The following is a 24,109-nucleotide window of genomic DNA, read 5'->3' on the forward strand; positions in this document are numbered from 1 at the left end:
AATCAGAGCACCAGCTGCTTCACCTGCTTCTAGCCTTTATGCTAAGCTAGGCTAACCAATTGGTGCTAACTCTGTAGTTACAGTAAACATCTTAAATGTTGTCGTTATCTGTCAATCATCAATCAATCAATCAATCAATCAATCAATCATCAATCAATCAATCAATCACATTTTTTCACAATCACAGTTTGTCTCGTTGATCTTAACCTTCAACAAGAGTCAAACTTTATTAACAACAACTATTAACAAACGGATTTAACATCCGAAACATCATGATGTCACAATGCTCCAGATTTACATAATACACACCCAGTCTGACACGCCCCCTGACAACGCCAGGTAAAGCTTCATCAGGTGGGGGGGGTCTTAAAGAGACAGGAGCTGAAACCACGTGTTAGAGACAGAGGCTGAAGAGAGGAGCTGCAGATTGTGAGGAAAGGTTTTCTGAACATTACAGCATGAAAACATTAAAATGATCAAACCTGAAGAAGAAGAACACGAACGTCTCCTGAAACATCCACCGTCAGAGTCAAACACAGACAGATTCTTTTTGAATTTACAGTGAAACTCAAGTTTCTCTTCTCTTGTTCTCTTCACCTCTTGTTCTCTTCACCTCTGTTGTCCCTGCTTTAGCTCCCAGCCTGTTTGCCTTCCTCCACACCTCTGTTGGGGCCTAATTGCAATTCCTCAGACACTGTTTTAGTCATTTATTAGAGTTAAATATAAGCATTGTGTGACTGTCTCTATCAAACCTGCTAATTGTTGCAATATTTAATTTTCCTTTGTCTTGAATGTGATTAACACCCAACTGATCCAGAGGAACCAAACATTATTTACACGTTCATCTTGAGTAACCTGCAGGAACCTGTTTCTGACATCGACTCAGAATCACTTATAGTCTAACGAGGGATGGAGGCTCCCTCCTGCTGAACGCCGCCGCTACCAACGAAGAAGAAGCGGAGCAGGAGGAGAAGAGGACGACGAGCCCACTTCAGGTGTTAAAATGCTTCGAGGGTCTGCGGCAACACAACAGCGGCCGCCCGCCGACTCACACATGACGACTGGAGGTCCTGTTGTGTTTCTCTTTTCCTGCACAGGTTTATGTAAATGAGCACACACACACACACACACACACACACGCACCCTGCGCCTCCTAACATTAATTAGCACAGTGCTACCTTGCTCAGTATTTGGTAACAGAGCCTCCGTCAGCGGATGCAGAAATTTGCAGGATTTGGTTTTTAATTAGCTGAACAGAGCACAGGTGCGCTAACGAGCATAAAGGAGCTCATTTAAATAAAAATCGTCTTTAATTAGCATCAGTGAAGTAAACGGTGTTAAGATTTGTCCCTTCTTCCTCCAGTTTGTGAAACTGTGTTTACGCTTCATTCGATTTCATCAGAGTCACTGTTTTGGACTCTAAGATTCAGATTTTATTAGTTTTACTTATTTATTCCAGAAAAGAAGCCAAAACCTCCGGGAGACGAAGGCAGCCATCTTGTTCTGACCACATGGTTTCCTGTAGCAGATGTCGTTTCTCTCCCACCGGTCCACTCCCTCTAACTCTCACAGACGTGTGAGTGTATCAGGTGAAAATAGAAACTTTAAAATACTTTTGGTTTCTGGGAATCTGAACCGGCGGCGCCCCCCCGAGCCCCTGAGTTGCCTCCAGCGTCTTCCCCGTGTGGGATCACATGTGCCGACTTGCATCAGAGGGAATGAATGACAGAGGACGAACCAACGCTTTCACCACGACGTCATCCTCACATCCGCTCATGTTTCCTCATCGCCCTCAGGAACTTTAATCATCTTTGGCTCTGGTGTGTTTCATTCTTCAGGAATATGAAGAAACACCTGAAGATACTTTTGACTTTTGTTGTGACTCGTGTTTTTTAACAGTCTCATCCGTGTCGGTGCTTAAAGGTCTGTGAGTTATTATAGCTGCAGAGCTAGCATTAGCATCTTAGCATCAAACTTTAACCCTTTACTCCAACTTCTGTCTCCTGGAGTGAAGAAAGCACAATGTTGACTCTTCTGTTTAGATGTTCCATCTCCTACAGCTGGATCCTTTCCATGACCAGTCTTCTTCTCCTTCTTCTTCTTCTTCTCCTTCTTCTTCTCCTTCTTCTTCTTCGTCTGCCTGAGCTGGCTCATAGCCCCCCGATAGTAGTGTCAGCGTATGCGGATGACGTGAACATCTTTGTCCAGGATCAGGAGGACATACAAGAGTTAGAGGGCAGTCTTTCATTGTATGCGAAGGCTTCGTCAGCAAAAGTGAACTGGGGAAAGAGTGAGGCATGTGTGATTGGTCAGTGGGACGCAGGGAGAGTACCCCGTCTCCCTGGGAACCTGACATGGGAAGTAAAAGGGTTGAAAGTCCTCGGCTTGTTTATTGGCAGTGAAGAGATAGAGAGGCAGAACTGGGAGGGAGTGCTGGGGAAGGTGCAGGTCAAGTTGTCTAAATGGAAATGGTTGCTACCCCAGTTGTCCTACAGGGGAAGAAGTCTGATAGTCAATAACCTGGTTGCAGCATCCCTGTGGCACAGACTCCAGGTGCTCACTCCTCCACCAGGACTCATGGAACAACTACAGAGGCTGCTGGTGGATTTCTTTTGGTCGGGGCATCACTGGGTGCGGGCGTCCGTGCTGTACCTCCCGGTGGCAGAGGGGGGCCATGGACTCACAGACATCATCGCAAGGACCGCTGCTTTTAGACTGCAGGCCGCCCAGAGGCTCCTGTACGGCTCCACACTGTGCTGGTCGGCTGTGGCACGCCTTGGTTATGACAAACAGCTGTTCCTGTTGAACACTCCGCAGCACAAACTAACTGGACTCACGCAGTTTTATACCTCAGTGATAGATGCATGGAGGACGCTCAACTTCACGAGGCCTCCTGACCCCACGCCTGGGATGTGGCTCTTTGAGGAGCCACTGTCTGACAATGGTTTCCTAGTTACCTCAGTCCTGACATCCACACCCACTTCAACAACGGTAAAGAAAAAGTTCAGGGAGGCTGGTATCGTGAAGCTGGGCCACCTGACCCGGACGTCAATTGAGAGGCTGGCGGAGGTGACGGGAATTTGATCCACCAGAGTGCTGCGGAGCCTCGTGGACGAGGTGTGGCAGGCGCTGCCCCAAGCCTTGAGGACCTTCGCCCAGAACAAAAGTCAGGCGGACCAGTGGACCAGAACACAAGAATACGGGTTCCCTATCCTGAAGGTGAGTCCTGCAGTGGGGGAGTGGAGAGAAGAGAGCGGCCGACTGCTAACCCTCAGGACTCCAGCACTGGGCACCTTCAACACCTGTGGAGGGAAACTACTGTACCACAGCTGCGTGAAGGTCCTGAACTGTCGCTCTCTCGAAGGAGTCAGGGAGTCCAGAGGGACTGAGGTTTTTGGCTCAGACTATTCCCCTAGTGGCAGCTGGCAGGTCCTGTATAAACCTCCTGTGGAGAGACGGATGGCAGACACCCAGTGGAGAATTATACATGGAGCTCTAGCTACAAACAGATACAGAGCTCACCTGGACCCAAGCACTGAGGGGGGGTGTCCATTCTGTCCACTGCCTGAGACCCTGGAGCACTTAGTGGTGTCCTGTCCCAGGTTAGCGGACATGTTCAGCTGCAGGAGTGGGTGGGGGGGTTAGGAGAGGCTTTCTCTTTGCCACTTTTTGTGTTCGGACCCAAATACACAGCAAGAAAAAAACATACCATGGGTTTAATGAATTTTCTTTTTTCTAATGCAAAGATGGCAACCTGGATCAGTCGTAAAAACAAAATGGCTGGGAGAGGCTGGACGGATCTGTCGGCTGTGTGAGGGGTTCGGTGGCAGCTCGGCTGAGTATCGAACATGCGTATTTTACACTGACTAACAATTTGGAGGGTTTCAGGGCTGTGTGGGGGGTGGGGCAGGTCCTGTGCTCACTGGGGGAGAACCAGGCTCTGGTTTGAGGGTTGGTGTCTGATGTGTGCGTGTATATTATGGTTTTTATCCCTTTGTCTTCTCCAAATTTGTTTGAGAAATTAGGATTTGTTTGACAATGTGTCTTAATTAAAGTTATTTAAAAGTCAAAAGTCTTCTCCTCCACCATCTTCTTCTTGTTCTCCTCCTTCTTCTTCATCTTCTCTGGTCGTTAACTTGAGACGTGACCATGTTTCCTGTGATGTCACTGGTTGGCTGAGGTGACGTTTGCTGCTGTTTGTTGTGTTACTGTGTGTTATTGTGTGTTATTGTGTGTTATTGTGTGTTACTGTGTGATGGTCATTATTAAATGTCAGAACACGCCCATCCTCACTCAGCTGTCGGAGCTTGCGGCCTCAGACATCACGACTCAGCAGTTTTGAGGATGCTGGTTTGCTTTGCTGACAGATGTGGTCGTGTGACAGTCGCCGTTCGCTGGAGGCCGACGCTCTGTCTCCGACTGTTTGTATTTCAAACATTTGTATAATTAGTGTTTTTGTGTTTTCTCTCTGTTTACCTGCACGACAGGTTAGCTGACGTCATCCTGCACAAGGTGACAGGAAGCTGTGTGTGTGTGTGTGTGTGTGTGTGTGTGTGTGTGTGTGTGTGTGTGTGTGTGTGTGTGTGTGTGTGTGTGTGTGTGTGTGTGTGTGTGTGTGCGTGTGTGTGTGTACGTCTTCACTTTCTCACCTTCACCTGGAAACGTTGCAGCTGAACAGTTCTGTCGTTAAAACACGTTTTGTTTCTTCATCATTATTTTTTTCTGAGGTTAGAACAAACCAAACCTTCTCCTCTGGATCATCAGGAGAAAATAATGATCTCATCGTTTTCACAGCCAGAAATCAAAGCTCGTTATCTTGTAATCACCAGAAAATGATTCTTTACATCATCAGTCAAATAAACATTTTAAGGCTTAAAGACTAATAATTTTTTTAGAGTGTATTTCACTCATCAGAAACTTTCCATTCAACTTTTTTTTATCAGAAACTTCCCTTACTGATAAAAGTCTGTGTGAAAACATGGAATGATTTATTTACCCATCATCCGATGTCGATGAAGCAACATGGAAATAAACCTGAGCTCTAAATCACGGCGAGCGTCGTCTGGAGCGTTAACGTGAACTAAAATGTTTTTTTCTCTATGATCAAGTGTAATTATCTTAATCAGTGTTCTGCAGCTCTCGGAGCCTCGGTTGTCATTACACTTAATTTGAGCTCTTTCACTGATTCATAAAAAAAAACATTTTACTGGCAGAGCTCCGTGACTGGAGGCACTCTATCATTAACCCTGCTCTCCTCAACAGCCAATCGCAGAAGCTCGTCCAGGTGGCGTCTTCGGAAACGTTCGGCGGAGGCGAGGTTGCCTGAAGGCGCTGATTCAGGATTAGCTCTTCCTCCTGGCGCTCTCCATCGTCTGCAGAGGTTCGAGGCTGATCTGGGAGCAGCGTCTGCGCCGCCTGAACCAGCTCGTCAGGTCTATAAACGAGCTTCACTGGCAGCACAGCGCCGAAGCCTGTCATTATCCCGTCATAGCGCTCGTAAATCAAACCCAACAGCCCTGTCGCCATGGCAACACGAGAGGCTCCATGTTGTAGTTGAAGTTACAACTCGAGGCGGGTTGGGCGTTTGGTCGGGGGAGGGTGGGGGTTGATTAGTGTCTTAGGTCAGACGAGGTGTTGAGGAAACATCGGGACAAACATCGATTGAGGCCGATCACTGTTTACATCCTGCGGCTCCGTCTTTCCCGTATTTTGGAGAACGTTGTCGTCGGCTCAGCTGATGAAGGAGCATTAGCCCGTCACTCACCTGACAGTTGACGAGTGGAGGAAGTTACCTGGCCGTTACCGAGGTGCAGCAGTGCACGTGGCTCGTAAACGCAGCCTGATTATCGACAAACGTGAATCATGGACTTTAATGGACTTTCCATTTTTCTCATCGTCATTTTTGCAGCTGCTGCTGCTGCACGTGCAGCGGCTGACGAGGAAACAATTTCTTTGTTCGTCAGTTTTTCTTTTAGTTCAACTGATCGTTTCGTTTCCTGAAGGTTGTGATGTCACTGATCAGTTCATCGATTTGTCTCTAACGAGACATGACATGAGTAAAAAAACATAAAGTTCACAAACTCTGTCATCGATACATTGACCAACACGTCATGTCCCATCTGCTAACATGGAGGAGACAGGGTTTATGATGTGCAGTCATTACTTAAAGTAAAATCGAATCGTTCTGCATCTAAAAGTCGTCACGATGTTTGTCAGCGATGACCAGCGATTGCAAATAAAGATGGAGGACACAAAGTGTCTCTATCTCCCCCTGGTGGCTGGCTGTAGTGTCGTTCACAAACCCAACTATGTTTGGTTTTGATTATTTATTTTATTGTTTAAAAACAGGCTGAAACCTCGTTGTCACAATCTCCGTCCATTGTGTTGTGATCATGTTGTCGGTCGTGATGCTGAGCTGCAGGTAAAGTGGCTAACGACTGCCTCTGATGTTAATTGATATTATTTGCAGCCATTAAGTCTATTAGCCTGATTAGAGGTTGGATAACGAGCGGCTGGTTAATTTGTGTCCTTTGGATAAATAGTTTGATTAACGTCAGCCCCTCAGATTCAACTCACGCTGAGGTCCTGGTGATTGACGTTAATTGTGGCTCTCGGCTGATTAGAGGACGATAATCTCAACAAGTGAGAAACAAACTTCACGAAACAGAAACTTCAACGATAAACGAAGCCTGGAAATGTACTCAATAATTTATAAATGTATTACTTTCTTACTGTCAACAAAGATTCATAAACTCTGTGAAACGTCCAGAAGTAGAGTCAGGACACTTTCTGGAGTTTGTGTTTCTCTTCTGAAGAAAACCGAAGGTTCCAGACATTCTCCTGCAGTTTTCTCACATGGACTCACTCCGACATTTTCTTAAGTTCCTGAACCTCAAAATCTGCTTAACATGACGGTTTGATGATTCAATTAAAAACTGTCACTAACCGCCATGGTTCACTCACACACACACACACACACACACACACACACACACACACACACACTCAGAGGAGGTCATTTGTTCCTGTCGATCGTGCACCTACATGATTTCCACCATCTGTTATTTGATTTCTTCCTCTCAGTGTGAATATTGAAACGTCTCCATGGCAACAGCAGCAACATACAGACAGGTATCAGCGACAGGATGGGGGGGGGGGGGGGGGGGGGCTGATTCAGTCTGATGATGATTTCTAACGTGTCGTGTGAGGTTTAGTTTGTTTTCCTGTGACGTCACCGTGTCCCGTTCACCTTCATTATTTCATCTTGTTTGATTTCACACTAACTCATCTGTGGTTTGTGGGTTTAAAACTGATCCAGAACCATCAGGGTTAATGTTATTATCATATTATTTTAGAGTCAAGAACTGAAACATGCTCGTTCTGACACATTCAACTCAGTTTCACCTTGAAACTTCTTTCCCACTGATTCACTTCACTATTATTAACATTCAGGAACAAGATGTTAATAGATGTGAGAGAAGACGATCACTCAGAGCATCAGGACACAGTCGTCAACAACATTCTAGTTCCTTAAACTGACAGAAACAAAGATTCTGTCTTTAAATCATTTTCTACATCTGAAGGATTGTTGTTCATATTTCTGTTTAATGTTCAACATGTTCACATGATTCATGTTTGAGGGAAAACTTTAAAATGGAGACAGAAGAAAATGTTAAAATAATTGTACTAATAATAAAGTCGATTTTACAGGAATTTAATGTTTTAAATTTAAAACAAAGTCCTTATATTTAATCCAAATTAAAGCTCATCAGCTTTAAAATCACTGATTCATCATTTACATTTTTTCATCTCAAATACACAATTTAAACCAAATAAACAGAAGAAATTAAAATTGATTCAAAAATGAAGATTTGTATTTGATTTCATTTTATTTATATTTTTTCCAAATGTGAACACAGGAAGTACAAAGTTTCTTTCTTATTATTTTTCAGAGTCAAACAGTGTTAGTGCATTCCATCCTAAAACGAGGAAAACAGAGAAATGACAAAGAAGAAGAGAGTGAAGAAGAAAAAGAAAGAGAAGAAGAAGAAGAAGAAGTGCTACATGTGGAGATGATGAGGTAAATCTGTCCAAGAAGAAGAAATGAACAGAACAAACGGAGGAAGAGAGAAACACGTTGTTTTTATCATCATCGTTATTTACACATCAGATGCATAGAATACTTTTCAAATCCTTTTTTACATAAATAACTACAACTGGTTTTTTTTGTTTCCAATAAAAAAAAAAAAGTTCACAGCAGTGAAAAGTGAAACTGATCCAGGATCAGCTGCAGATCTGCCGCAGTGCCGCTGAGCAACGACCTGAAACAGTTTAACATTTATGTTTCCGACAGAAAAGCTGTGGCGACGTTCGACCGGGTGCTGCCTTCAAGTGGATTTAATATTTTACTCAAACCAACGAGTCATGTGACTTTTTTCCATCAGACAAACGACAGAAAAAAACTGAGATGAAATGAACAAACTTGTTTTTCTTCAGCAAATTGAATGAAACTACAAAGATTCAGTGGGAACCAAAGAGAGACATGGGGGGGGGGGGGGAGACTCTTTTCATGTTCGGGATTTCATTTTTGGTTGAATTTGGAAAACGAACATGAGCCAAATGAGACGAGACTGAAAACTTGTTTTTATCTAAAATAACGACGGAGACAATTGAATTTAAACAGATTTAGGGAGAAAAGAAGAATGCCGCCCCCTGCAGGACGTTTCTGTCAACGTGAAACGTCAGTGACGGTTTGAAATCAGGTGTGAACAGTGGCGATCGTCACAGACGGAGGATTTTTACTTTAGTTAAAAGAAACTTTAAGGGTGAACGTTCTTCCTCCAGACGTGTTGAGCAGATTTCCTGCGACTCGTCGTCCGTCTGCTGTCGACAGACGCTCACAAACCTGCGGCAGCGACGCAGCTTCTCCTCTCGCTCTCATCCTCACTTTCTTTTTTCAGGACGCTGGTTTTGTTTGGCACCAAAATCGAGTTTTTTTTTCAGTCAACAGCTGTTTCTTTATTTCTGCCGCTCACACGCGTCAGATCTTCTTCTTCAGTCCAACTCTGACAGGAAGTCACAGTTTTTTTTAGGCTCCGCCCTCCTGGCTGAGGAGAGTTTTTTTGCTCCCGTCGTCATGTCAACAGGATCCGTGTCTCTCTGACTCCCTGATGCGTTCAGGGATCGTTAGTCCTCAGAGAGGTGTGTGTGTGTGTGCGTGTGTGTGCATGTGTGCGTGTGTGTGTGCTGCAGTCTAGTCCTCGCTGATGACGTCCACGTCCTCGCCGGCGCCCTGCTGCGTGGCGGCTCTCCAGCGGCTAACATGTTGACTGCCCTTCCTCTTCAGCTGAGCCTCTGGAGACTCCTCCTCCAACTTCTGACGCTTGTGCTTTGTCCGGCGGTTCTGGAACCACACCTTCACCTGGGCGGAGACACGGAGACAAACATTTCAGTTCAAATGACAAAAACAGACGTTTCACATGTTTCAATTCTGTTTATCCGTGTTCTCGGAATATTCTGACCTTTGACCTCAGAGATGAGCCAATGTAAAATCCATTATAATGAAGTTCACACTTTTATTTCTCTGTTATAAATTTAATATCGTCTCTTCAGTTACTTTAACTTCCCACAGAGACAAGAACAAAAACAGTCGAGACGTCAAGTGTTGAACTAGCTACGAGTCTTTCAGTGACGACACGTGATGAAGTGTGAAAAATAAAAAAATATATTCTTTTTGTTTTGTCTCAGAGGAGAGAGAGTGATAGTGAGGAGGGGGACGAGAGAAGAGAGAGAGAGATGGTGGGGAGGGGGAGGAGAGAAGAGAGAGAGAGATGGTGGGGAGGGGGAGGAGAGAAGAGAGAGTAGTCCCAACTTGTGGTAAATGATCTTCTGTGGACCTGTGGTGTGATGTCAGACTTTAACTCCTCTGTGAGTGTCTGTTTAATAAACAAGAGAGCGAAGACTCTGCAGGAGACTTCTGCCTGCAGCCATGAGGAGGAACCAGAAGAGGAACCAGAGGAAGAACCAGAGGAAGGACCAGAGAAGGAACCAGAGGAAGGACCAGAGGAGGAACCAGAAGAGGAACCAGAGGAAGAACCAGAGGAAGGACCAGAGGAGGAACCAGAGGAAGGACCAGAGGAGGAACCAGAAGAGGAACCAGAGGAAGAACCAGAGGAAGGACCAGAGGAACGACCAGAGGAAGGACCAGAGGAGGAACCAGAAAAGGAACCAGGGGAAGAACCAGAGAAAGGACCAGAGGAATGACCAGAGGAGGAACCAGAAGAGGAACCAGAGGAAGAACCAGAGGAAGAACCAAAGGTAGGACTAGAGAAAGGACCAGAGGAAGGACCAGAGTAGGAACCAGAGGAAGAACCAGAGGAAGGACCAGAGGAGGAACCAGAGGAAGAACCAGAGGAAGAACCAGAGGAAGGACCAGAGGAGGAACTAGAGGAAGATCCAGAGGAAGGACCAGAGGAAGGACCAGAGGAGGAACCAGAGGAAGGACTAGAGGAAGGATCAGAGGAAGGACCAGAGGAGGAACCAGAGGAAGGACCAGGGTAGGAACCAGAAGAGGAACCAGAGGAAGGACCAGAGGAGGAACCAGAAGAGGAACCAGAAGAAGAACCAGAAGAAGGACCAGAGGAAGGACCAGAGGAAGGACCAGAGGAGGAACCAGAGGAAGGACCAGAGGAGGAACCAGAGGAAGAACCAGAGGAAGAATCAGAGGAAAGACCAGAGGAGGAACCAGAGGAAGGACCAGAGGAGGAACCAGAGGGAGAACCAGAGGAAGAACCAGAGGAGGAACCAGAGGAAGAACCAGAGGAGGAACCAGAGGAAGAACCAGAGGAGGAACCAGAGGAGGAACCAGATGAGGAACCAGAGGAAGGACCAGAGGATGGACCAGAGGAAGAACCAGAGGAAGAACCGGAGGAACCAGCAGAGGAAGGACCAGAGGAGGAACCAGAAGAGGAACCAGAAGAAGAACCAGAAGAAGGACCAGAGGAAGGACCAGAGGAAGGACCAGAGGAGGAACCAGAGGAAGGACCAGAGGAGGAACCAGAGGAAGAACCAGAGGAAGAACCAGAGGAGGAACCAGATGAGGAACCAGAGGAAGGACCAGAGGAAGGACCAGAGGAAGAACCAGAGGAAGGACCAGAGGAACGACCAGAGGAAGGACCAGAGGAAGGACCAGGGGAGGAACCAGAAGAGGAACCAGAGGAAGAACCAGAGAAAGGACCAGAGGAGGAACCAGAGGAGGAGGAACCTGAGGAGGAGGAACCAGAGGAGGAACCAGAGGAGGAACCAGGGGAGGAGATGGACGTGGAACTGTTTTGAGTTTTGTATTTGCAAACTTTATTGTGTTTGCGGTGGAATAGTGAAAGATGTTTTGTTGGTTGATGGTTCAGTTCCGTGTCCTCGAGGTGACACTGACCTGGAGGGATCAACGTCTCCACGATGTCATGTGTTGTCTCAGCTGAGTCAGAGAGGACCGAGTCTCTTCTGTGAGATTTACGAGCGTCTGTGTAAACTTACAGTGAAATCATCTAAACTACAGGATGAGGACAACGTCACTGCTTCAAGCCTTTATGCTAAGCTAAGCTGCGCTAATCACCTCATGAACCAGCTCTTAAAACTTCTCATCTGACTCAGAGAGAGAAATTAAAACAGGTCCTAAAACTGTTTGTGTAAGAAGAAGCAGAGAAGCAATAAGAACATGATTCATCTGAGGAGTCACATGATTGATTGATGGATCTGAGGAGTCACATGATTGATTGATTGATCTGAGGAGTCACATGATTGATTGATTGATCTGAGGAGTCACATGATTGATTGATGGATCTGAGGAGTCACATGATTGATTGATTGATCTCAGGAGTCACATGATTGATTGATGGATCTCAGGAGTCACATGATTAGTTGATGGATCTCAGGAGTCACATGATTGATTGATGGATCTGAGGAGTCACATGATTAGTTGATGGATCTCAGGAGTCATATTTTCACACCGTGGCTTCATTTCTGTTTTTACTGGGATGTAAATGGCGACTCAGCGTTTATCAAACGTTAGCGTTTCTGGGTCGAACCCCTCGTCTCCCACACGGACGCCGCTCGCTCGTCCTTATTGTCTCTGAAGGTGATTAACGTGTGATTAATAACCGCTGATGTCTGTGATCCTCTGATTGATGGATCCTCCCCTGCTGTGAAATGAGCTCATAAATAACTGCGGATGATTCACGTCGTTTCACTGGCGTCAGGGTTCGTATCGCTGTGGCGACCTGATGACAAACAGTGAGAGACGGAGAAAGGACTAACTGCTGACTCACTACCCCCCCACCCCCCACCCCCCATCATTCCTCGGAGCTTGATCAGCTCCAGAGACGACGAGGACGTTTGAATGGAAACGTTTTCAGAGGAAGGGTTCCAGATTCAAATCTCTCTCTCTCCACAAACACACACACACGTCCTCCATTTCCCATCATGCCTACCTGCGTCTCGGTCAGACACAGCCCGCTGGCCAGCTGCTTCCTCTCAGCTCCAACCACGTAGTGATTCTTCTCGAAGGCTCGTTCCAGACGCAGCAGCTGAGACGGAGAGAACGCCGTCCGAATGCGTTTGGGTTTCCTGGAGAACGGACCGTGAAGCAGCAGGTTCTCCGGACTGGTGTCATCACCTGGACACACACACACACACACAATAATTTATTACACGTGCACACAATAAACACGGAGGTGACAGCTCAAATTCAACCAGCGTCTCAGTTCTCGTACTTCAACTCTTTTACGTCTGTTCTGAGGACGTTCACGCTGACAGGTGGAAAAACAAGCAGCGCACAAAGAGCAACTGGGACAAAGTCTCCACAGCCGCCATCTTGGCTCCGGATATTCAGACGGCATCAGAGGAAGAAGAACACGAGAGAAACACACGACTGATTAACCACCTGCTGCCTCACTGACGTCCAGGATGTTCAGGGTCGTCATAAAGAATCAGTGCAGGTCTGAAGGGTAGTTAGTTAAGTTAAGTTAAGTTAAGTTAAGTTTAGTTTAGTTTAGTTTAGTTAACTACCCACCTGAGGAATTGACTGGGTTGGTGTTGAAAGGCTGGCGCCCCCTGAGAGGCCACACCCATCTGGAATAGATTGAGTGTTTTTCTTCTGCTTCGATGTTTCAACGACTTTTTAAATAAAGTTTGAACTCAAAGTTTTTCCCTTGTATCTGTTGTGAGACGTAAATGTGTTGAGACGCATTATGAAGAGGAGCTTCTGTTTCCAAAATCTATTTTATCTATTTGTTTATGTTATAATTGATGTAAAACCTTTGTTTGAAGATAATGAAATTCTATGACTCTTCTACAACCCGGTGTCACTGACAGGAAGAGCTATGAATCATGGGTAACGTGAGCTCGTGCTCGTTGCTCTGATCAAACACAGTTTGTTTGATCTGAACTTTATCTCAACATGGAGCAGACGTCTTTAATGAGACACTTTAACAAGAACATGAGTATTGAAATATGAAGCTCGTCAGAATCGGCTGATAAACACAAAGTCGTATTTATGTAAATACTTATTAAAATGTATGTGTGTACTGTACAAGTAGAATTTGATCATTTGTATTTTCCCCCGATGGTTCATCTAATTTTACTTTTCACTGATGAAGTCATTTGATTTCTTCGCCACAGAAAAGTGAGAAACCGACAGTCATTTGTTTATCGGACGTGTCGACTCGGTGAATCCTGATCTCAGCGAGACGCTGTCAGAAAAACATGGACGCAGTCTCTTTGTCTCGTTCGTCCTCCAAAGCCACATTCAACATCTGCTTTATTTTTCGGACCCTTTATTGTAATCGCACGATAATCTTTCAAAGCAGTTTACATAAAAACAAATCCACGAAAGAACTCGCTTAACCGCCGCCGCTCGGCTGAAAGGAGGCCGCCACGCCGCACGCAAAAGAGTCGGTTGGTCGGTGGCCTCCAGGGGCCGAGGGGACAATGATGCCGTGCATCGGAGGCCGACACGTATCCAGCAGCGGCTTGAAGTGATATTCACATGCAAAGTGGGAATCGACTGACAGCGTCTGTGTTTGCAAATATGAAGGTTGATTTCTGTTGAATGTCAAATAACACGAGACGACGCTTGAATGTAGCAACAAGTTTACACGGAGGTCGTCACGGTCTGAGACAGTGGTGACGGCAGAGTCACAGAAGATGCTCAGTTATTTTATCGCCATATACAGGAGGACTAAGAAGAATTATCGAACTTGGTGGTAAAATAGATCCAAAATGAACCCACTTAATAATAATCATAACAAACATTAGCATTATCATTATGATAAAAAATAAATACAAATAAATAAACCTGACACTAAAATATTCAGTAAAACTAAATTTACTTTAATTCTCAGAACAAAACTATCAACTGTCAAAACAACTTTAAACACTTCATCTGCTGAACTCTCAACAAATTATCATTAACTCAACACAACTGACACACACAGGTTGAACACAACTCACAGCCTGTTGTCAACGTTAACACACAACAAGCAAAAGAACATGGTTCATCAAGACGTTTCCTCGTGTTTGTCCTCCACCATCATAAACCCTGAACAAGAAAGTGACTGAAACTTTGATGGCGATGTAGGATCTATTGAATCTATTCTAACTGGATCTATTTTAACTGGATCTATTCTAACTGGATCTATTCTAACTGGATCTACTCTAACTGGATCTACTCTAACTGGATCTATTCTAACTGGATCTACTCTAACTGGATCGAGTGTCAGTATGTTTTGTGTGTAGTGTGTAGTGATTGCTGAGTGTGGTTCTGCATCAGCTGCTTCGTGTGTTATTTGATGTGAGTGAAAGATGAAATAGTTTCGAATCAATGATTTGATGTTGGAAGACAAAGTTAAAGGTTTTGTGAGAGAATGAATTTTTCAGTTTGTGTTTCTTGTTTTGAGAGAAGCAGAGGAAGTTTCAGAAGAACTGTAAACATGAGTCTTCAGTGAAAAAGAAACTGTTCCCACCTGTTTTCAGCCTCTAATGACTTTTAGTTTGAAGGTGTCGACCCTTTTTAAACACCGGCTCACATTCTGGAAGCAGCTAATGACAACGTGCTGCAGAGTTTACACACTAATGGACTCAACAACACGACAACAGGTCAGAGACGTTTGTGTCGGAGCAAAGGTTCAAAACAACAAGAAAAAACTGCAGCGGGAGAAAAAGAGTGAATGCTGTTGTCCATAAACTTTTGGCCATGCAGTGTACTTTTATTTTGACATGTTAACAGATGATGAACTGAAGATTTCTAACAAACGTTATTTAACCATCAAAGTGAATATTTGAACTTTCAACATTTAAATCATCTGTTATAAGTTTTTACTTTCAAACCTGCAGAAATCTTCAGTTTTAATCAAGCTAACATTTCACTTAGTCGCCTGTTGGTGGCGTCATATCCTCTTTGGGTTGTGTCAGTGACCATCACATCATCCTGCTGCACCACAACAACTGACTCACAATGAAGACTACAACTCCCATCATCCTTCACTGCGTCACAACAACAACTAACTCACAATGAAGACTACAACTCCCATCATCCCAAACTGCTTCACAACAACAACTGACTCACAACGAAGACTACAACTCCCATCATCCTTCACTGCGTCACAACAACTGACTCACAACGAAGACTACAACTCCCATCATCCTTCACTGCTTCACAACAACAACTGACTCACAATGAAGACTACAACTCCCATCATCCTTCACTGCTGCACCACAACAACTGACTCACAATGAAGACTACAACTCCCATCATCCCTCACTGCTTCACAACAACTGACTCACAATGAAGACTACAACTCCCATCATCCTTCACTGATTCACAACAACAACTGACTCACAATGAAGACTACAACTCCCATCATCCCTCACTGCGTCACAACAACAACTAACTCACAATGAAGACTACAATTCCCATCATCCTTCACTGCGTCACAACAACTGACTCACAATGAAGACTACAACTCCCATCATCCTTCACTGCTTCACAACAACAACTGACTCACAATGAAGACTACAACTCCCATCATCCTTCACTGCTTCACAACAACAACTGACTCACAATGAAGACTACAACTCCCATCATCCTTCACTGCTTCACAACAACAACTGACTCACAATGAAGACTACAACTCCCATCATCCTTTAAACACGTCATCATTTGGTTTTTGCTGAACACAACGTTTCACTCGTGGACTCAAACTAAAGAAATCTTTGATTGAGCGGCAGGAAGTCCGCAGATCGACCGGAGCTCATTTCCTGTCTCTGACAAACAGAATCAGCTGCTACGATGAGAGAGGAAGAGGAGGAACGTAAACACTGCGACGAAGAACTTTGAGCCGCCAATCATACGCTCGCTGGTTTTTTCTCTGTCTGTAGCAAATATTTACAAATCACAAGACGACGAGAGTCTCATCACACGAAGAAGAGGAGGAAGAGGAGGAGGAGGAGGAGGAAGAAGAAGAAGAGGAGGAGGAGGAAGTGGAGGAAGAGGAAGAGGAGGAGGAGGAAGTGGAGGAAGAGGAAGAGGAGAAGGAGGAAGTGGAGGAAGTGGAGGAAGAGGAGGAAGAGGAAGAGGAAGAGGAGGAGGAGGAGGAAGTGGAGGAAGAGGAGGAGGAGGAGGAAGTGGAGGAAGAGGAGGAAGAGGAAGAGGAGGAGGAGGAGGAAGTAGAGGAAGCGGAGGAAGAGGAGGAAGAGGGGGAAGAGGAGGAGGAAGTGGAGGAAGCGGAGGAAGAGGAAGAGGAGGAGGAGGAGGAGGAGGAGGAGGAAGTGGAGGAAGAGGAGGAAGAGGGGGAGGAGGAGGAGGAGGAAGTGGAGGAAGAGGAGGAAGAGGGGGAAGAGGAGGAGGCTGGAGTGACAAAGAGAGAAAGAAAAGTAAAATATGTGTAAATCAAAAGCAGGAGAAGATGAAAGATGAGAAGAGACGACGACGAAAAACAAGTGAGAAGTAACTGAGGAAGAGGAAGAGGAAGAGGAAGAGGGGGACCTGTGTGTGTGTGTGTGTGTGTGTGTGTGTGTGTGTGTCTCTATCTATAGTTATGAGTCCAGTTTTGGTTCAACACCATCTTTGTCTGGTTCTCAAGAATTAAATTGACTTTTTGACGGTTAAGACTTGGTTTAGAGTTAGTTAGAGTTAGAGTTAGTTAGAGTTAGTGAGAGTTAGAGTTAGAGTTAGTTAGAGTTAGAGTTAGTTAGAGTTAGTGAGAGTTAGAGTTAGAGTTAGTTAGAGTTAGAGTTAGTTAGAGTTAGTGAGAGTTAGAGTTAGAGTTAGTTAGGGTTAGTGAGAGTTAGGGTTAGTTAGAGTTAGAGTTTGTTAGGGTTAGTTAGGGTTAGTTAGAGTTTGTTAGGGTTAGTTAGGGTTAGTGAGAGTTAGAGTTAGTTAGGGTTAGTTAGAGTTAGTGAGAGTTAGAGTTAGTTAGGGTTAGTTAGAGTTAGAGTTAGTTAGGGTTAGTTAGAGTTAGTTAGAGTTTGTTAGGGTTAGTTAGAGTTAGTGAGAGTTAGAGTTAGTTAGGGTTAGTTAGAGTTAGTTAAAAAACTGATTCTGTCCAACACGTGTTTAACAATTAAAGCAGCTGATTAAATTTTCATGATCAGTTGGTTGTGATTGTTTTACTATTATTAATGAATCAATGTCCAGATAATCAATATTTAACGATGACTGAGCCTCCAGAACATGTGAGGAACATGTGAGGAACATGTGAGGAACATGTGAGGACCATGTGAAGAACATGTGAGGAACATGTGAGGACCATGTGAGGACCATGTGAGGACCATGTGAAGACCATGTGAAGAACATGTGAGGAACATGTGAGGACCATGTGAAGAACATGTGAGGAACATGTGAGGACCATGTGAGGAACATGTGAGGACCATGTGAGGACCATGTGAAGAACATGTGAGGAACATGTGAGGACCATGTGAGGACCATGTGAGGAACATGTGAGGAACATGCGAAGAACATGTGAGGACCATGTGAGGACCATGTGAGGACCATGTGAGGAACATGTGAAGAACATGTGAGGACCATGTGAGGAACATGTGAGGACCATGTGAGGAACATGTGAAGAACATGTGAGGACCATGTGAGGACCATGTGAGGAACATGTGAAGAACATGTGAGGACCATGTGAGGACCATGTGAAGAACATGTGAGGACCATGTGAGGAACATGTGAAGAACATGTGAGGAACATGTGAGGACCATGTGAAGAACATGTGAGGACCATGTGAGGACCATGTGAGGAACATGTGAGGACCATGTGAGGACCATGTGAGGACCATGTGAGGACCATGTGAGGACCATGTGAAGAACATGTGAAGAACATGTGAGGACCATGTGAGGACCATGTGAGGACCATGTGAGGAACATGTGAAGAACATGTGAGGACCATGTGAAGAACATGTGAGGACCATGTGAGGAACATGTCCGTGGTCAGTTCATAATAATATAATAAATAATATTTGATCACAGAGACGTTTTTAAAATACTATTATTTTTTTGTTTGATCTTATTCAGTTTTTAAGGCGTCGAGAGCCACAATTTAAATTATAACTAAAGTTGAAACGATGAATCGATGAACAGAATCAATAACGAGGGAAACTTCACTGCTTCAGTTATTTTTCAGTTTTCTTTGATAGTAAATTATAATTTAGTGACTTAACTTGTTCCGAGAACGTGTGACGACTCTTTTCAAACATTTCTATTCCGGCTTGTTGACAATAATCATTAACTGCAGCCTCATGTAACAGAGTCAACAGCAGCAGGCTCTAATTATCTCCAGAGCAGCCATGTTGTCATTAAAGTTTTAATTCCATCTGAATATGAGTCATTTTAATAGACGTGGGTTCAACCGGTCGCATCTCCACAGAAAACACTTTGACTTTCCTCTGACTGACACAACAACGGCTTCAGTTTCACTGTCGGTCAAACGTCAAACGTTCAATCACACAAGAAACATTCTCAATAAAACTATAACAATTAAAAGCAGCAGCAACTTCCACTTGTGATATCCACCGTGTGTGTGTGTGTGTGTGTGTGTGTGTGTGTGTGTGTGTGTGTGTGTCACAGGTGAATACACATCATCACCAGCAGCTCTTTGACAAACTGCACGTGATCGTTACACAACTACAGAATAAACTGAGCGTGTGGACAAACCAGATATTAACAGTGAGACATCACAACAGATATTATAACTAAAGTTTATTATTAGCAGTATTATTATTATTATATTTCAGCTTTATCAAAAACATGTATTTTAAAAATGTCACCTTCTCACGAGAAGATCAAAACATTGTGATAATCCAGAGTTTTTAAACAGTTTACTGAGATTAAGAATTTAATCCTGTAGATTAACTACAACATTCAATATGACCAGAAACTGGAGAAAGGTGATTTACAGGTTTTATACGTTTTATTTTTAATTTTAGATTTGTATGTAAATTGTTTTATTTTGTTTTCACTGAGCTGGATGATAAAATGTCGATATATGAGAAAAATATCTTTAAATAAAACCTGAAAAATAAAAGATGAGATAAAAACTAAAAATGTGAATAACTTCATATTTTTTTAAAGTTTGATAACAGCAATAATTAATACGTTAATGAAAGTAAAATCTATGACTTCTATTTTAGGAAACTGACTTTGTTTCTGATTGATTAATTGATCAATTAATTGTTGGGACAGAGAAAAGCTGCTCAGCACCGTTACTACGGTGATTGACAGTGACGAACACCAATCAGCTGACAGCACTGCTCTGAGCTTTAACCCAGAGGTCAAAGGTCAAGAGCAAAGACAAACTGGATTTAAACTTGAGGAGGAAACTGTTTCTGTGATTTCAACTCATTTTCATCACCGATCTTTTTCTGTAAAACAACAGAAACTGTGAAAAATGTTTTTGTTTTGTGTGAACGAAGTTTAAAACTCAAAGATATTTAATTTAAAAAGAGACAAAAAGAAGAAAGTCTGAATTTTAAAACATGTAACTGAAACACGAAGAAAGATTTAAAACAACACGACACAAGAATTAAATCTACTGAACGTTTTAAATATTAAAAATGATCAAACTTTACTGGGAACATTAACGCACAGGAAGTTGAGCTTTTCAGATTTAAAGCTGAGAGGAAAACGAAGGGAAACTGGATGTTAAACAAATAAAATAATTCAAAACACACAACAGACTAAAAACAAACCAAACAAATGAACAAATGAACAAATGACGTCTGATGCAAAAAGGTTTTCTTCCTGTCAGTCAGACATCGGTCACACTTTAATAGTTTAAATACGAGTTCAATAAAAACCATGTTTAAAAATCAGGAGCACACGTCCAGCTCACATATCTGTATTTATCATATTTAATATAAAACATATACATCAAATATTTATTTGTTTTCATCCATTGTTGTATTTATTTTATAGATATGAAAATGTTGATACCATTACATGTTTTATTCTTCATTTAATTCATTTATTGTCAATATTTATATCATTTAATTCAATTTCATAGGAATAATATCATGATTCTATCTGATCACAGTGTTGATATGTCTTAATGATATTTGATCAATATAATTACATCATTTATTTATATATAATTTACAATTCCTCCTGATTCCTTTGTCACAAATGTTGAGAAACAGAATAAATTAATTTTAATTCGACAACAAATGTTTTTTTAAATATCACTTAAATTAAACGAGATGATTTTAAGTTTGACACGTTACAAACTCAGTAATTAAATTTCTCTTGATCTACGTCACCTTGTAATTTTACTTGTAACTTTACTACAGACATGAAAGCTTCAGTTTAGCGTCTCTATACTTTTATTATAAACCATTTATCATTATCATCATTATCATTATATACACTGGAAATAATCTTGATTTTACACCAAACACTAAATGTTCTTTTTTATTTAAATGAGACACGAACGTGTGAGTTTCATGTGAAACCTCATCAGCTTGATTTTTCTTTTAGTTTGAAGATAAATTATCGTTTAAAAAGTTAATTTATAATCAGAAAAAAGAAAAATTTTATCTGATTCTTTAAATATTATAATAATTTTTTGGTTTTGCTATAATTTCATTCAAGTCGAAAATTAAATTTAAAAAATCTAAAATGAACAATAATCAACAATAATAAACCCGCGGTGATAAAAAGCTCATTCACGTATGTAATTAATTTCCCATTTGTAAATGAAGCAGTAATTTGATAGAAGCTTAGCAACAAACAGGTTTAAATAAAGTTTAAATATCAGCGTCAACTACTATTTAAATAAAGTTTAAATATCAGCGTCAACTACTATTTGAATAAAGTTTAAATATCAGCGTGAGCTACAATTTAAATAAAGTTTTAATATAAGTGAGTAATTCTGTTTAAATAAAGTATTAAGTATTAATATAAAATATTTGAATATAACTTTACATCTTTGTGTAATTTGCTGTTTGACCTGGTTTCACCTTCACACGTGTTTAAATCCACGATTCACCGGAATTTAACGGAAAATGAAAAACACGAGGCCTCAGAATAAATCAAACCATCCGCGATGAACAGGCTCCATCAATAAATCCAGAGTGAATATGAAAGAAGGAAAATTTATATTATAATTAACTGTTGATCTGCAGAACCCTGAGAATCTTTAATCCTGTTGATTCAATATGAGGAGATGATCTTCTCATGATCTTCTCATGATCTTCTCATGATCTTCTCATGATAGAAGAACTGTTTAATTTAAATGTCTCACACGGTCCGAAGAAAATGTTCAAGACAAATCGTGAAGAAATGATAATAAAGGATGAAAAGTATTTTTAATCAGTGACAGAAATGAAAACACATCAAATCAAAGAATGAACCATTCGAAACTAAATGACCCCCCCCCCCCCCCCTCACCTTGGAAGCGGTGGCCCAGGTACCGGCTCCTCAGGACCCAGGGGTAGAAGCTGAGCGCGTCCCGGTGCTGCGGGCTGAAGAAGCTCTGCGGGGGGATCTGCAGCGGGTGCAGCGGCAGACCACCGGGGCTCTGCGTGTGCGCCCCGGGCTCCTGGAGCACCATGTCCGGCCCGGCCGAATACAAAGTCCTGCCGCTGCCTCCCTGGAAGCAGGAGCCGAAGATCCCGGCCGTGGGGTGCAGGGACTCCGGGAACCTGAGCGCCGTGGGCCGGATGGGCTCATCCCCGGAGCCGCCGCCGTGGCCGTTCGCCTCCTTCCCGACCAGAGACTCGATGGTGAAACATTTCTTGTGGCTGCTGTGCTGAAACATCGTAAAGAACCTGGAGCTGAACACGGAGAACGCGGGGACGATGATACAAACTCTGCGTCCACTTCCTCGGACTCAGAGAGCCAGCTGCCCCCGGAGAGACATGCCGCTCCCCGGTGTCCGCCCGTGCGTAAAACCCTGCACCAATCCCGGTCCTTCGCACCTGGAGGCGGCTGAAGTTCCCTCTCACCTGGGTCCGGGGCGGTGTCTGTGTCGGCTCTAAGCTCCGCTCCTCTCCGCTCCACAACCGAACCAACTCCTGTCAAAGTCTCCGGGGAGAGCGCACGGATCCTCCGAGCTGCAGCCGAGCAGAGAGCGCTGAACGTGGCGACCACAGGACTCGGATCAGTCGGTGTCTCCCTGCGTCTCCTGTTGCCCGCTGGACTGAGTCCGTCTCCAGGCGGCGCACTGATACCTGCCCTGCCCCGCAGAGGTGCGCTGAGCATGCGCACTGGCTGCTCCGCGCACTGCCATTTTATTCATGGGGCGAACAGAAGAGAGAGAAAAATAAATCTGAACAGAGATAAAGAAAATTCAGCTCCATCTCAAACCTGCAGAGAAACCAGGGAGGATGAACACAAAGTTTCTGACTTCACTCTGAACCAGTTTCTAAAACACTCAACTTTAACAAGTGACAGAATATAATATTATTATGATATGTTTCTATTCTATTCTAGTATATAGTACACACACCTAATATTATAGTATATTAATATTATATTACATATTCAAGGTGTGTGTACTATATAATATAATGGATAGGTTTACTACATAGTGTAATATAGATATTGTAGTATAAAGTACACACACCTTTCATATATCATATAATAAAACCACATTACAGAAGCTGCACTGGTTCAAGAGTCAAACCTCGTTTTTCTTTTCATTAAGTGAATTTAGTGACAAACTTCTTCTTTGTCTGGTTAATTGGTGGGTGACACCAACGAAGAAGAAGTTTGTCACTTAAGCTGTCTCTTGTTAGAGTTTGTGTGCAGAGGGAAGGTAGAACACTTTGTGTTCATCCTACCTGGTTTATCTGCATTGGAGATCTCGTGTTCTGGAGTCAGATGAAACTGAAGTTTCTTGATCTTCTCTGTGAGGATTTGATTTAAGTCGGAATGTTTCACTGAACGACTCAATCTTCACACCCAAGTTCACAACCTGTCAAAATAAAAGCTCTGTAATTCAGCTCCATAAGCGTTGAGGCAACAAAACAAATGTGCTTTTACTTTGTCGAAAACTTTCTAAAGAGGAAGTGATTCCATGAATGTCGTCGCCATGACAGCCATCAGAGGACCATGGGAACGTTTGTCTCTGTCCGAAACTATCACTTTTCTATTTTGACGAAAGAAGATGAAGAAATGTTCTGGTCTGTCCACAGACTGAAGACACTGTCCACACAGACTGAAGACACTGTCCACACAGACTGAAGACACTGTCCCCACTGACTGAAGACACTGTCCCCACTGACTGAAGACACTGTCCACACAGACTGAAGACACTGTCCACACTGACTGAAGACACTGTCCACACAGACTGAAGACACTGTCCACAGACTGAAGACACTGTCCACACAGACTGAAGACACTGTCCCCACTGACTGAAGACACACTGTCCACACAGACTGAAGACACTGTCCACACTGACTGAAGACACTGTCCACGCAGACTGAAGACACTGTCCCCACTGACTGAAGACACTGTCCACACAGACTGAAGACACTGTCAACACAGACTGAAGACACTGTCCACACAGACTGAAGACACACTGTGTCCACACAGACTGAAGACACACTGTGTCCACACA

General features: G+C 43.4%; 3 protein-coding genes across 3 annotated transcripts; 2 read left to right on the forward strand and 1 right to left on the reverse strand.

Annotated features, from left to right (window-relative positions):
- Positions 1-7,864: 7,864 nt before the first annotated feature.
- On the reverse strand, positions 7,865-22,741 carry emx3 (empty spiracles homeobox 3). Its single transcript, XM_069531938.1, has 3 exons — positions 21,937-22,741; positions 12,486-12,670; positions 7,865-9,421 (listed from the first exon to the last, which is right to left on the reverse strand). Exons 1-3 carry the CDS (start codon positions 22,304-22,306, stop codon positions 9,254-9,256), a joined length of 723 nt encoding a protein of 240 aa, XP_069388039.1. The 5' UTR covers positions 22,307-22,741; the 3' UTR covers positions 7,865-9,253.
- Positions 10,490-12,475, forward strand: LOC138411476 (uncharacterized). The gene has a single exon (XM_069531937.1). The coding sequence runs from the start codon at positions 10,868-10,870 to the stop codon at positions 11,642-11,644; it is 777 nt and encodes a 258-aa protein (XP_069388038.1). The 5' UTR covers positions 10,490-10,867; the 3' UTR covers positions 11,645-12,475.
- On the forward strand, positions 13,987-17,141 carry LOC138411515 (VID27-like protein). The gene is made up of 3 exons (XM_069532072.1): positions 13,987-14,010; positions 16,432-16,776; positions 17,136-17,141. The coding sequence occupies exons 1-3, from the start codon at positions 13,987-13,989 to the stop codon at positions 17,139-17,141; spliced, it is 375 nt and encodes a 124-aa protein (XP_069388173.1).
- Positions 22,742-24,109: the final 1,368 nt, after the last annotated feature.

This window comes from Paralichthys olivaceus, chromosome 9 (assembly GCF_024713975.1).
Source record: "Paralichthys olivaceus isolate ysfri-2021 chromosome 9, ASM2471397v2, whole genome shotgun sequence".
NCBI classification, from domain to species: domain Eukaryota; kingdom Metazoa; phylum Chordata; class Actinopteri; order Pleuronectiformes; family Paralichthyidae; genus Paralichthys; species Paralichthys olivaceus.

Excerpts from the sequence above, each read along its gene's own strand:
- LOC138411476 (XM_069531937.1), top strand. The coding sequence starts at position 10,868 with ATGAGGAACCAGAGGAAGGACCAGAGGATGGACCAGAGGAAGAACCAG.
- emx3 (XM_069531938.1), bottom strand. The coding sequence starts at position 22,306 with ATGTTTCAGCACAGCAGCCACAAGAAATGTTTCACCATCGAGTCTCTG. Across the intron at positions 12,671-21,936 it reads CCTGGGCCACCGCTTCCAAG|GTGATGACACCAGTCCGGAG; the intron begins GTGAGGGGGGGG and ends GTGTGTGTCCAG. Across the intron at positions 9,422-12,485 it reads TGTGTCTGACCGAGACGCAG|GTGAAGGTGTGGTTCCAGAA; the intron begins GTAGGCATGATG and ends GTCTCCGCCCAG.
- LOC138411515 (XM_069532072.1), top strand. The coding sequence starts at position 13,987 with ATGCCGTGCATCGGAGGCCGACAC. Across the intron at positions 14,011-16,431 it reads CGTGCATCGGAGGCCGACAC|CAAATATTTACAAATCACAA; the intron begins GTATCCAGCAGC and ends CTCTGTCTGTAG.